Source organism: Amblyraja radiata, chromosome 1 (genome assembly GCF_010909765.2).
Source record: "Amblyraja radiata isolate CabotCenter1 chromosome 1, sAmbRad1.1.pri, whole genome shotgun sequence".
Taxonomy (NCBI): domain Eukaryota; kingdom Metazoa; phylum Chordata; class Chondrichthyes; order Rajiformes; family Rajidae; genus Amblyraja; species Amblyraja radiata.
In genome coordinates, this window is record NC_045956.1 from 90,567,981 (window position 1) to 90,581,948 (window position 13,968).

The 13,968-nt window shown below is 39.5% G+C and overlaps 1 protein-coding gene across 5 annotated transcripts in view; it reads right to left on the minus strand.

Moving 5' to 3' along the window:
- Window positions 1-618: 618 nt before the first annotated feature.
- Window positions 619-13,968, minus strand: part of sel1l3 (SEL1L family member 3) — a 75,471-nt gene continuing 62,121 nt past the window's right edge. For 2 of the 5 annotated variants that reach the window (XM_033026522.1, XM_033026515.1), the window contains exons 16-25: window positions 12,999-13,175; window positions 10,671-10,798; window positions 10,500-10,583; window positions 9,402-9,492; window positions 8,928-9,006; window positions 8,729-8,838; window positions 6,848-6,975; window positions 5,965-6,067; window positions 5,323-5,395; window positions 619-2,149 (exon numbers count right to left, since the gene is read on the minus strand). In XM_033026522.1, coding sequence (XP_032882413.1) covers window positions 2,055-2,149; window positions 5,323-5,395; window positions 5,965-6,067; window positions 6,848-6,975; window positions 8,729-8,838; window positions 8,928-9,006; window positions 9,402-9,492; window positions 10,500-10,583; window positions 10,671-10,798; window positions 12,999-13,175 — 1,068 coding nt within the window. In that variant the 3' untranslated portion in view covers window positions 619-2,054. Of the gene's footprint in view, window positions 2,150-3,803; window positions 3,926-4,528; window positions 4,661-5,322; window positions 5,396-5,964; window positions 6,068-6,847; window positions 6,976-8,728; window positions 8,839-8,927; window positions 9,007-9,401; window positions 9,493-10,499; window positions 10,584-10,670; window positions 10,799-12,998; window positions 13,176-13,968 lie in introns of those variants that run through there. The other 3 variants (XM_033026531.1, XM_033026549.1, XM_033026540.1) reach the window with 3 other exon arrangements.

The window sequence follows — 13,968 nt, forward strand, 5'->3', positions numbered from 1 at the left end:
AATGCCTGATGGCTACGCTTGATTTATATTTAACAGGTCCACACAGATATGCCCTCAGATTGAGAACCCCAGCTGTGAAAATGATGAAGGAGTTGGTTCCAGATGCCAATCACTCAATGTCATTACTCCTTCATTGCTGGGAGATGGACAGTGCTTTCAGTAATTTATTTATTTCTCAGAGTGCGGGCATCGCTAACAAGGCCACCACTTACTTCCGATACCTAAGTGTTCTTCAAAAGATGGTGGTCAGCCAACCTCAGAACAGCTGCCGTCCTTCCAGTGAAGATGTTTGCATGATGTTGTTGGATCGGGAGCTCCAGGGTTTTTTCACAGCCACAATGATGATGAGATATTCCCAAATCAGTATTTCATGCAACGACCCAAGCAAACCCCTGTCCCTGCACTACCCTCCAGTTGCAGAAGTTTTCCATGATTAAAACATTTAATCATGAAATTTTTCAATTATTAAAACATACATACAGAGAGCTTTACATTGATTACTGTTAACCCTAACACAATCTTGTGATCAACCCCACCAACATAAAATTGGCAAAAATGATTGATAAAAGTCCAAATCATGCACGATCAGTCTGATACACAATGTAATGCTAACCCAGCCACATGGAAGCATTGTTTGCTACATTTATCGGAGAAAGCAATTTAATTAACAGTACTAAAGGAAAATGGTGCAGGTGCTGTAGGCAGCAAATTGTGCAAAGAGGCAGCATCTATGGAATGAGTGATAGTTTCTCTGTTATTTATTATACTGAGCAATATTTATATTCTTAATGAGAGAAGTTAAGTGTATTTAATCTAATGGACAATATCAGATTTTTGACAATGATTACCTAAAGTAATTAATTCAAGTAATTCAAGTAAATATTTTTATTCAGTGTTTTCATCATTTAAGATTACAGTTAACTTTTTTTTCACTTGACCAAATAACTTACTGTAGCTCAATTGAAAGTGTGTGAAATTAATCAATATTTACATTGGCTCATATGATACAGAATATGCCTTTATGTCAGTGATTTCTAGCCATATGATTACATCCATTGACTGCCTACCCTCATTAAAACGTGTGGAAGGTAAAGTAAAACAAAGTGACAGAGGAAAACCATCGTAAAACATTCAAATACCAGATGACAAATCTGTAAACTTATAAACAATGCCCTGGGGAAATTTTTCATGAATAGAACAAAATAGTGAAATAGTGTTAAGAATGCATAGAACTTTAGCGAGACCAGAGTTGGAATATTCATCTTAGCTCTGGTCTTCCTCTCTATAAAATGATTTACAAGGATACTAGAACTGAAGATCTGGAATGTATCATGAAATGCAGAACTGGACCCTTAAGGCTAAAGATTTCCTGATGGAGGTTCCCACGATTATGAAGGGGTTTAACAGAATAAATATAGGGAAGTTAATAATTCTTATTAGAACATAGACAGTACAGCACAACAACGCCCATCGGCCCACAATGGCAAACATGATGCTAAATTAAACTAATCTCTTCTGTCCATTTTACATTCATATTCCCTGCATACCTGTGTACCTATCTTGCAGCCTCTTAAAATACACTATTGTATCTGCGGCCATCACTACCCCAGCAGCACGTTCCAAGTACTCACCAAGTACTGCCCAACACATATACTTTAAATGTTGTCCTTCTCACCTTTGAGCTATCCCTTCAGGGAATGGTAAGAACATGGGAGTTGATCCTATATCCAGCATTTGAGGTGAATTATGAAATAATGTAAGGGGAAACTGATTAGGCATATGAGGAACAATGGAATAGTAGAAATGTGATGATCGGTTTAATGGAGTAGAGTGGGAAATGGTTTATGTGGAGCAGAACCACTAATGTAGGTCACCTTCGATGGACAAGATGATTCTGTGCTAAATATCTATGTGACTCGGCAAAGGGTAGAAATATTCTAAAAAGAAGCTCTCAATTAATTTCTTCATAATGGTTCCGATCAGACTGGCGATGATGCAATTAGTCCATGGGCTTTGTCTCATTCAGTTCCAGAGATTCTGTTGCACCTTTGAGGTCATGATGCTTCTTCAGACAATGCCTCACCCGCCTGAATGTTTTCACTGGAAGAGTTCAAATCTGGAGTATGTTCATTTACACTTGAGGCCACTGCTAAAAGCACATAAACACAGCACAATTTATTTATTTATATCATAAAAATTGTCACAAATGTAGTGATTTAAGTTTTTTTAAATATCAATATAGGAAAAGATTATTGCAAGTTGTAGTGTTTAAGAAAGAATTGCAGATGCTGGAAAAATCGAAGGTAGACAAAAAAGCTGGAGAAACTCAGTGGGTGAGGCAGCATTTATGGAGCGAAGGAATATGCGACATTTCCGGTTGAGACCCTTCTTCAGACTGATGAAGCACTCAATTAATTTAATAATGGTTCCGATCAGATTGCCGATGATGCAATTAGTCCATGGACTTTGTCTCATTCAGTTCCAGAGATTCTGTTGCACCTTTGAAGTCAACATTCAACATCAAGTCTGAAGAAGGGTCTCAACAAGAAACATCGCCTATTCCTTCGCTCCATAGATGCTGCCTCACCCGCTGAGTTTCTCCAGCTTTTTTGTCTACCATTGCAAGTTGTAGGATCTCCTTCCCTTCCACATGCTTTTTTATCTCTTGTTTTCACACCATCTCCGTCCTAACTATATTGACCCACCCTTTATCTCAATTGTTTTGACTGGCAAAACTCTTTCAATTACAGTAACAATTATTAATGGGATCACCATACACTGGTTTTTGAAGATTTCACATCACTATCGCCCTCTGTGTTCTCTCCTCAATGGCCTGCATCCAACTCTGAGAATATGCCTTCAGACCTGTAACACTGCCGTGGAACTTTCTTCCAAGTATATTACATCTCTTCCATGGTGTGATTCCCAGAACTATACACAGCACATCAGAGGTGTTCTAACCAGTAGTTTGAAAAACTTTTTGCAAGATAATTCATTTTGTATTCTAGCTCTAAGGATATAGAGTTTAATGCTCTAATAAATTTTTGATTTCTTTTTTGTCTAATATCTCATCCTCGCACTATTTTTAAAAAAAGTTGCTATTGTTACTTGGTATCCAAAAAAATACTTGGATCTAACATTTTTGACCCCACATAGTTCAATTCAATTCAATTAACTTTCTTTTTCCGTTAGGAACTTTGGTTTCTGCAGCCACACAACAAAAAGAAACAATTCCACAAGACACACAACCAACTCAATTCACACAGACATCCATCACAGTGAATCTCCTCCTCACTGTGATGGAAGGCAAATTCTTGTCTCTCCCCTGCTCTCCATCCTCTCCCGATGTCAAAGCCCCCGGCGGGCGATGGCAAGTCCCGCGGCCGTTAAAGCCACGCCGGGCAATGTCAGGCTCCGCTCCGTTTTCAGCCCCGCAACTCGGGCGGGAGAAGCTGCCGCCGCGGGAGCTCCAAAGAGCGGTCTCCCACCAGGGACCCGCGAGCTCCCGATGTTATCGTCCACCTGGCCTATGGCTGGAGCTTCCGAAGCTCCGAAGTCGGGTCGCAGTCGCACGCCACCACAGCTCTCCAAGCTCCGAGGCCAGCCAGCCCCACAATGGTAAGTCCCCAGGTCGCTCCAGCTGGAGGCCACTCCACGGTCCTAGGCCCCAGCGACACCGGAGACCCGACAGGGAAAAGGTCCGGTCTCCCGTCAAAAGTTTCCCCCCCCCCATATACACAGTTAAAAACAATATAAAAACCACAACAAACTATACACTCAACTGAACATTAAAAAAAAAAGGACAGGCGAACTGCAGGGGCTGCAGCCATTACAGTGCCACCATTTTGTTGACCAGAAGCATCACCAGATTTTGTGAATTGGGTTCAGCAATCACGATGTGGTCGTCTCTACAATGAGAAAACGCCTGGTGTGGGAGAGGGGAAAGATTTAATAGGATCCTGAGGAGCAACTTTTTCACACAGAGATTGGTGAATATATGAAATGAGCTGCAAGTGGAGGTCGTTGAGGCAAGTTCTATAACAGCATTTAAAATACATTTGGATTCGTACGCGGATAGAAAAGATTTAGATACGGGCTAACTGTGAGCAAATGGGACTAGCATAGATGGGGCATCTTTGCCCAGCATAGGCAAGTTTGGTCAAAGGGCAAGGATCTTTGCAGAAGGGCATATTTTTGCCTCCTTATCAGCCCTCAACCCAGTTTTGAGTGGCCATTCATTGCCATACCAGCACCTCCACTAACAGATTACTGCCAGCAGTTGTCATAACTGAGGCAATCATTAGCTAAGGATGCCGGCGGATAACTGCTGAACATATCAATCCCTTTCAGTTTAGCACTCTATGGATTTGGAAGGTGCTTGAGCAGCTTGTTATGATTTCTGAAGCTGCCAGTCAGGTATCCCAATACTTTAAATACAATACATGTAGCAATGTTGCACAATGTGCTCCTGGGTGTGCTGTAACTGTTTATCGATGTTCGAGGATTGTATCCTAAAGCTCAATTTATGCTTTTATTGATGAAAATGAACACTGGCCATTTGGAGATGTCCAAAGGTATGTATTGAGAATAGTGGACAGAAATAGTCAGTCTTTCTGACGAATACTGTTTGACTGTGTTACGACCATCAAGGTGATTGACCCTGGATGGAGTTAAATTACATTTTCAGTAATTTGACATGAAAAGCAGACACTAACATATCCAATTTCTAGGTTTATTTATCTTGTTTTACCATATTTTTATGTTTATCTTGTATCATGAAATTTCATATAACATAGAACAGCACTTTGGCCTAAATTGTCCGTGCCAAACAGGCACGTGTTAAACTAGTCTCTGCATGCACCTGATTCATATCCCTGCATATCCAAGTATCTATCCAAAAGCCTCTTAAATGCTGCTAATGCGCTGCCTCCACCACCACCCTTGGCAGCGCATTCCACGCACCCACCACTCTCTGTAAAAAAATATCTCCACCACACATTGTCTTTAAACTAGCCCCTCTCACCTTAAGTCTATGCATTCTAGTCTTTAATATTTCCAACCTGGCAAACAAGTTGTGACTGTCTACCACATCAGTTGTTGTCATAATTTTATAAACTTCTATCAGGTCTCCCCTTATCTCTGATGCTCCAGGGGAAACAATCCATGTTTGCCCAACCTCTCCTTATAGCTAATAACCTCTTATCCAGGCAGCATTCTGGTAAATAGAATATAATCACTTAAATTCTACTTCCCCATTTTTCTAAAAGTAAATGGTACAAAATTCAAACTGCTGAATTTCTTCAAGATATAACAATATGTTACCTGTAAAGTCCCAGTAACGTTTCATAGCAAAACAAATCAATGTGGACAGGAGCATTGAGATTGCAGTATATAACTGGAAACAAAAACATACATGATTTAATAGATCATTTTTGAAAGCTTCAACAAGTATACCAATTACAGAATGCACTAAGTTTTGCAGATCATATTGGTGAATAAATATTCTGCACCAGATACCATAGATATTTAATTCTTATGTGGAAACTGCAACTTGCTTTAGTTCGATAAACCATTGACAAATATTTGACCATTTGGATGTTAAGCAATAGCTGGGCACAGAACACAAATGTAAAAAGTTTGAATGTGTAGACATCACAGAAACATTATTAATGGAGAGGCACACTGCATGACAATTTATTTGGCAAGTATGTTTTGTTTGCTAACACATACCTTGCTGTGAATTATATTGTGAATTATCGAGATGACAACATTGCAAATCTCCATTAATGCAAATATACCTAAAATGATTCCAATAATTTCATGAAGATGATGCCGATTAAAATTCAAAATCATTTTCAATACATGATTTGGAAAATATTTTGCATGTTCAGTCATCTGTATATTAAATATGTAGAAGCAATATATAAAGAGCAACCGATCAAAGGTGTTTGTTGGAATACGTACTAAAACTGGAGTGTAGGTATGAATCCACATTGTTTTCAAGTGAACACGAAGCAAAGCTATCGAGCATGGGATAAAAGCCTCTTCAACATCAACTGTTATACACCTAAAAACAAGGAAATTTAATGAAATCAAGATGGTTGTCACTTAGAATTCAATTACTGTGTTATTCTGTAAATATTCTCAGTTCAGAATACGAGCGGTTTAAAGTTACTGGTCCCAAAAGGATTTATAGTGGCTACCTGATAAACCTGTAGCCATTGCTGCTTTTCACACAATCATCTGAATGGTAATGTGCAGAAAAAGTAAAATATTCATAAAATAGTTCTCATTTTTTTCATCATAGGGCACAGAATAATTTTCTTTAATTTAGTAAAAGAACATTTGGTGGCTGAACAAGGTGATGGTGGATTTTCCAATAGTTTTCCCGCTCATTCCTGTCATTATTATTTTATCGTGGTCAACCTTTGCCTTTTTAATCTCTTTTTGCAGCTAACGTGACTTGAATCTGCGTTTAACTTCCTTCACAATTTGAAAACGTGTTTTAGATTGATAACCCAATTATTCCTCTTTCTTCATAATAGAATTTTTTAAATACTGAACATTTTCTTTTTTTCATTGTCCATCACCATTTCCTTGGTCGATTTTAAATTTTGAACATGGTATTTTCTTCCATTACAACAGTTTTCTTTGACTAGGTTGACAACGCTTGACAGGATTTGATTGTGCAACGGTATTGAATGACAAAGACGTAACAGCGTGATCACTGTTTAATATTTTAAATTGTTAGTTTGCATCATTAAACTCTGTGATACGCGACTCAACAATCTGACTGCTGACCAGAATTAAACAAAGTTTGCATTGTTTAAATATATTTTGCTATTACCTCTCATATAATTCCTGCTGAAGTGTGAAGTTGGTGAATTGGTTTCTTGTGTTCAGGTTCAGGAGATCTGAAACACTCTGTGGAATGTGAAGACCCTCCTCTGCCAGTGAGCCCAAGTTATAAAATGCCTGTTAGGAGTCAAATGAAGAAAGTAACTGCAGCACTTTTGTCCATCACAAAGTATGTATATTCAGGGCTGCCAACTCTCACGCATTGAGCGTGAGACTAACGCATTTGAGGAAATTCTCAAGCTCTCACGCTGATAACAGAAGTTCTCACGCTCAAAAAAATATTTTAAAAAATATATGAATAATTAAATAAAGTCACACTCCTCCACACTCCTGTATTCTCTGCAACAACAGAGGTGAAGAACTCAGCAGGACAGGCAGCATTTCTGGAGAGAAAGACTGGAGAGATAGGTGATGTTTCAGAAATAAAATACAATGACTGGAGATGTGTGTTATCTAACTAAAGGCAGAAATCAGAATCATGTGTTCATCTTTATTGACGTGTCACCATAACATCTGAAAGAAGTGCAGGTTTGTAGGTTAATTGGCTTCTGTAAATTGTCCCTGGCATGTAGGCTACAACTGGTGTATGGTAGATTGCGGTCGGTGTCGACTTGGTGGGCCGAAGGGCCTGTTTCCATATATATGTTTTACATATAAATCTTAATTTCATTGAACCATATACGGTTGAATATGTAGCAGTATTTTCATCTTGTTTCTATAGTCAAAGGGTAAGGTTAATTGATTTATTTGTGCAGAACAGTGATAGAAACATAGAAACATAGAAAATAGGTGCAGGAGTAGGCCATTCGGCCCTTCGAGCCTGCACCGCCATTCAATATGATCATGGCTGATCATCCAACTCAGTATCCTGTACCTGCCTTCTCTCCATACCCCCTGATCCCTTTAGCCACAAGGGCCACATCTAACTCCCTCTTAAATATAGCCAATGAACTGGCCTCAACTACCTTCTGCGGCAGAGAATTCCAGAGATTCACCACTCTCTGTGTGAAAAAGGTTTTTCTCATCTCGGTCCTAAAAGATTTACCCCTTATCCTTAAACTGTGACCCCTTGTTCTGGACTTCCCCAACATCGGGAACAATCTTCCTGCATCTAGCCTGTCCAACCCCTTAAGAATGGAAGTCTGCCTCCTCTTGCCTTGTTTCTATGTTTTTGTTTCTCTATATATATGCATAACAGCATGAATTATAATCTGATTTCCATACATGAATATACTAAGGTCATTCATGTGCTGCACCTGTTGATCAAAGCCTGGCTCTACTGTGGACTGTAATTCAGTCTAACCTTACTCACACCTAATCCAATTTGAAGCATAAATGTTGCACCAAGTTTAAGTTAAAAGAATGCACCAGATTCCATAAAGGATTCCACAATTTCAAACTGAAAAATGCAAAAGCTTCCCCCCCCTCTCCCACGCAATTTCTCACTCTCACCTCTCACCCAATGTTGGCAGCCCTGGTCTATTCATTCTCTCCCTCTCCCACACTCTCCCTCTCCCCGTCACTCTCCCCCTCTCTCTCACTCTCTCTCACTCTCCCCCACTCTCTCTCACTCTCCCCCACTCTCCCATTGGATGTGCTGGAAATCCCTGTGTCCCCCTTGCTCTGTCTGTCTGCACAGCTCTCCACAGCCTTGGGATTTCTCTACCATAACAAGTTCATCAGTAGTCATTGATTAATGCAGATTGCACCAGCAGAGGGCCGGGGTATTGCAGGGCTACCTGTCTCTTTTAATGCTGATTCCAATGGTGCTTGTTCTGGAGCATGCGTATTAAACACTAAGGTACCAGAGTATTTAAATATTACAACATTTTCTGCTAAACTAGACCAAAAAAAACACTTTGTGACATACTTGAGAATAATTCAATAATGCAGCAGAGGTGTACATCTCAATTGATTGTTCGATGTCCTTTTCATGGTTCTTGTGGCCATAATAGTAGAAATCACCCATTTTCACGAGAACTAGAATTCATATAAAATTAAGAAACAAGTTAGTGTATTGCTGCATGCAGGGAGTACAATTACAGGTCACATATCTGCAACATACGTACCGAAAGGATGTACATTCTGCTGAAAAGTTGATAATTTATAATATCTCCAAGTAAAATCAGCACAGCTGTTCATGAGCTCCTAATCAGAAGAAACACAAGGGGACATTATTAATCTGCCTGTTATGCAGCACAGTGGCGCTGCAGTTGAGTTGCTGCCTTACAGCGACAGAAACCCTGGATCGATCCTCACTACGGGTGCTGTCTATAGAGTTTGTATGTGCTCCCTGTTACTGCGCAAGTTTTCTCCAGGTGCTCCAGTATCCTCCCACAACGTGCAGTTTTGTAGGTTAATTGACTTCTGTAAATTGTCCCTAGTGGGTAGGATAGAACTAGTGTTTGGGTGATCGCTGGTCGATGCAGACTTGGTGCGCCAAAGGGCCTGTTGCCACTCTGTATCTCTAAACTAAAAACTAAGCTAAATAAAAAGATAAATCCCTAATTTCAAAGAGGAGACATCTCCATTCTGTAACTCACTGTTCTTTCTTCACAGAGATAGGCAACGTTTGTCTGGGATAATTCAATTCCTGTTTCTGCTGTGATGAGGAAATACAGAAGAGCTTCATTCCTGGAGCAGAAGGAAACATGGGTATGAAAAGAAAGTGTGTCAATTTAAGATATTTGAATTAAGGTACAGAATTAAAATACAGACATTTACAATGCATTTAAATATGAATATTACACCACTTGAACATTCACCAATTGAAGCTCAGATATAGCAACATGGTACAACAAGAATTACACAATCTATTTTTCAAAAAATATGGACAATGTTTTTCAGGTTCTAAATCCAGCGATAGTGTTGGTGCTGGTGTAGGTTCAGTAATTAAAAACAGGCGAGTATAAACATGGAAATCAAGACCTCAGCCTTGCCATTCCTAAACAATTTAAATAAAAGATCATCCGTTGCCCACATCATCACATAGGGCTGGACCTCGCTGGCTGCAGAGATAACAAAACTACTGGGCACATTCTGTTTGTGTGGCAGTTGCATTGAGTGTTGTGAGTGTCAGACAAAGTGGTGGTTAGATGCCCATGCAACCTCCTTTCCCTTCATCACTGGGCACAGTACAGAGTCTGGTCCCCTGGCTCTATGTTGCCTGTAGTCCATTCACATTCATTGGAATGCAATCACTGACATCACTGCCGATTGTCACCAAAGCTGCACACTATCCCTGCTTCTTCATTGTTTCCAATCCTGGAACTCACTAGGCAACAGGATCTCGGAGTACATTCAACTGATGGGTTACAATGGTTCAAAAGGAAGCTCAACGCCATTTCCCCAGGACAGTAAAAATGGCAATAAATGTTTAACTTTCCAAAGATGCTCTTGCACCATGAATAAACAAAAGCTGGTGCCACCATTGTCTCTTCACCCATTTCATATGAAATTACCTGCCATAAAATAACATATCCTTTAACTGTGAGATGTGCAACTATAACTTATCTGCTGGTAGCAAACAAGGCTACATGCTGATGCTCCAGAAAAACAGCAACGGAATACAATGACATTTGATCCGTAGAAAAATAATATACTTGCTTTCTCTAATTCAAGGGCATGGCTTTTAATCTTACCAAGAATTCTGAAGATAGGCATCCAGAGCTCTTCTCATGTTATAACCCAAGAACCCATTTTGCTCAGCGACATATCTGGCCCAGCTGTCAATGGGGAACAAAAATCTGTGAGGTTGAATAGTTGTTTCAAGGTAAATATAGCGAAGAATAAATGTGAAATAGATATCTTACTGGACTGCCTGTTTGGGGTTGTGTGGAATCGATTCAAAATTCCCTGTATTCCAAAAGAAGGAACAACGAACTAGACTTTCCAAATGTCCACCAAATCCAGCTTTATAGTAGTATGGAAATGCTTCCGTCTAAAAAGAAAAGGACATAAAATAAACAGCATTTAATTTAACCTTATCAACATTGAACAATGTTGTCAGATGTTGGCAAGTAATATCCTTGGAGTCTTTAATGGAAACCCTCATCCCATTCATGATCAGGGTTTCCGCCCTTCTGGCTCTATTTTGCCATTTGAGAGGTCTAAGCTATGTCAAGACATTCTCATATTATTACCACACGGCGAAAGATAAAAGTAACCAAAACTCAAATTGTACTCTTGCACTTCAAAAAACAACAACTAGGTAACTCATGCATTCTACGATAGAACAACAAAGACAAATATTGAGAGAATACTTTTGTGAAATATCCCATGGTCATTATCAAACATGATGTGACATCGGGAACTATTGAAAGAGTTGACCAACTCCTTGATCAAAGAGATTAGTTTTATGGAGAATTGTAGGGATGCCTGAGTGGGAAAGGGCTGAGGGAGGGAATTCCAGAGCTAAGGAATTTGAGAGCCACTTGGCCACCAACAGCTAAGATAACCTAAATTTGGGATTGCAAAAGTTTGTGACCAGACGTGGACGACTTGTAGAGATTGCAAAGAGTTAATAATAATAATAATAATAATAATAATAATAATAATAATAATAATAATAATAATAATAATAATAAATACTTTATTGATCCCCTCAGGGAAATTCAGATGTCCAGAAGCCCCCAACCAACAGACCCACACATTCAAACCGAATGCAGACAGAAAATACATAAAATACAATGTGGACACTACCTGAGAGCAATAAATCCTTAAAAAGACCAATAATTAACAATTAAAAATTAAAAAATGCAAAAATGCATCCCCCTACAGCCTAGCGGTCCGAATTATAAAATCTAATGGCTGCAGGGGTGAAGGATCTCCTGAACCGTTCCGTTCTACAGGGCAGGGAGAGGAGCCAGTTGTTGTTCCGAGTGCTTTTTTGACTCTCCAGAATTACATGGAGAGGATGCCCGGAATTTTTCAGGATGACCTGCACCTTGCGTCTCATACCCCTCTCAAGCACATCCATCCAAGAGTCCACTCTCCCCTCCAGCACTGAGCTAGCTCGTTTAACCAGTTCGGCCAGCTTCTTGTTGTTTTTTGCACTAATGCTGTTGCCCCAGCAGACAACAGCGTAGAAAATAACACTTGCAACCACAGTGTTTTAAAACATGTGCAGCATATCATTACGCACATTGAAGGAATTGAGCCTTCTGAGGAAAAAGAGTCTGCTCTGGCCTTTTTTGTAGAGGGCGTCAGAGTTGACAGACCAGTCCAGTTTGTTATCCAGGTACACTCCTAATCTTGTGTGTGGACTCGATAAGAAGAAGACTGCTTCCATTTAAGATAAAATGGTTTCCCTTCAGAGCTGAAGTCTCTGAAAATCTCTTCTAGAACCTTAGATTATTTTTAAGGATGAGGAATATAGGAACTTGATAATTAAAGGATGGCAGGAATGAAAGGTTACCCGTGGGTAGACAATAATGGAGAGTTGAGGGTGTAGTCACAACACTCATGTTTTTATTGAATAGCAGAGCAAATTTAGGGGACCAACTAGCCTATTCCTAATTCATAAGTTTGTGTATAGATAGGTGTAGGTCCGCCTGAACATTTCACTTATAGAACTCCTCACTGATGAAGAGACATAGGCCCCAGCAAGGTACAATTCGATCAGGATTTACAACATTAAATGGCCAGAAGGGATGCTGCTCCGTGCAAAATTTAGCAGTTGTATCAAGACCAAATTGTCAAGTGGATTGCAAACTGACATAGAAACAGAAATCATAGTTCAGCAGAGTATCTGGCTGAGGTAAAGGTTCTACTGATGCACACTGGACGTTTCCGGCAGGAATGGTCTGCTTCATGTTAAAGAAGGAACTGCAGATGCTGGAAAATCGAAGGTACACAAAAAAGCTGGAGAAACTCAGCGGGTGCAGCAGCATCTATGGAGCGAAGGATGCTGCTGCACCCGCTGAGTTTCTCCAGCTTTTTTGTGTACCTATGGTCTGCTTCATGTTCTATTGCTCTGTTCTATAAGGAAAATGTTAAGTATTTTTAAGAGCGACTAAATATGTTACTTTTGTTTCTATGAAGAAATTAATAAAGAATGCAATATATTTTAAACAATGAAGTCTAATGTAGTTTCTGATGATAAATAAAGTATCAGTATTCAGAGATTTGTGTAAATTTACCAAATTTTTTTGAGGTTTGCCAGGATATGTTCCACTCTCATAAAGCACCCCGAGATTATGAACGGCATCGAGATTGCCCCTTTTCACAGCTTCATTCCAATATTCTGCCGCTTTCACATAATCCTTTTGATGGGTTTCATAATACCATCCCAAAGCGTTAATTGCTTCAGGGATTCCCTGTTTCAATAATAAATTATATTAATAATTGCAATTACAAAATATCTGTATTCTCTGAATGTGGAGAGGGTCACTATGGGTTTAGAACATTATTTTACTGATCAAAGCTTGGTTCCAAATCAAAGGCAGTTAGCTCAGGTAAAAATCCTTGCTTGTCCATGTCTACTAAGGAAACAAACTTAAACTAAATTAACCAGTCCTAGAGCATTTTAACAGTATTAAAGACATAATAGGCCAGCACTACTTGGCACTCTTACTTTGATAGGTCATTAAGGCAGATGGTCTAAAAATCAGAAAATAGATGCTGGCAATGAGGCTTAAAAGGAGATCTGAAACAGATCTCAGATCACTTATCTCAGCCATGATCACATTGAATGGCGGTGCTGGCTCGAAGGGCCGAATGGCCTACTCCTGCACCTATTGTCTATGTATCTATGATATAAAATGGCACAATCGCAAATAAATGTTTTTTATTTGTAGGTTTGCTCACAACAAGGAGACATAAATGTAACACCTAAGAATAAAAATGAAGAATTTAAAAGGAATGACAGGATGACAGTATACCAGGGTGGCATGGGCTGGGGCAGAATTGTGGGTAGCCTGTGTTGGACAGGGAGTGGAGAGAAGCTCTTCAGTACAGTGTATATGCCCATGTTTCCTGGGAAGTGTATTACCCATGCAGAATTTCTGTTGTGGATATGGGTAAAACTGATACACATAATGGGTGGTTCGTTGCAAATCTGAAGGAAAATTGAATAGGAATTGAGAAATAGGTTGGAGTAGTTTGTGTGAT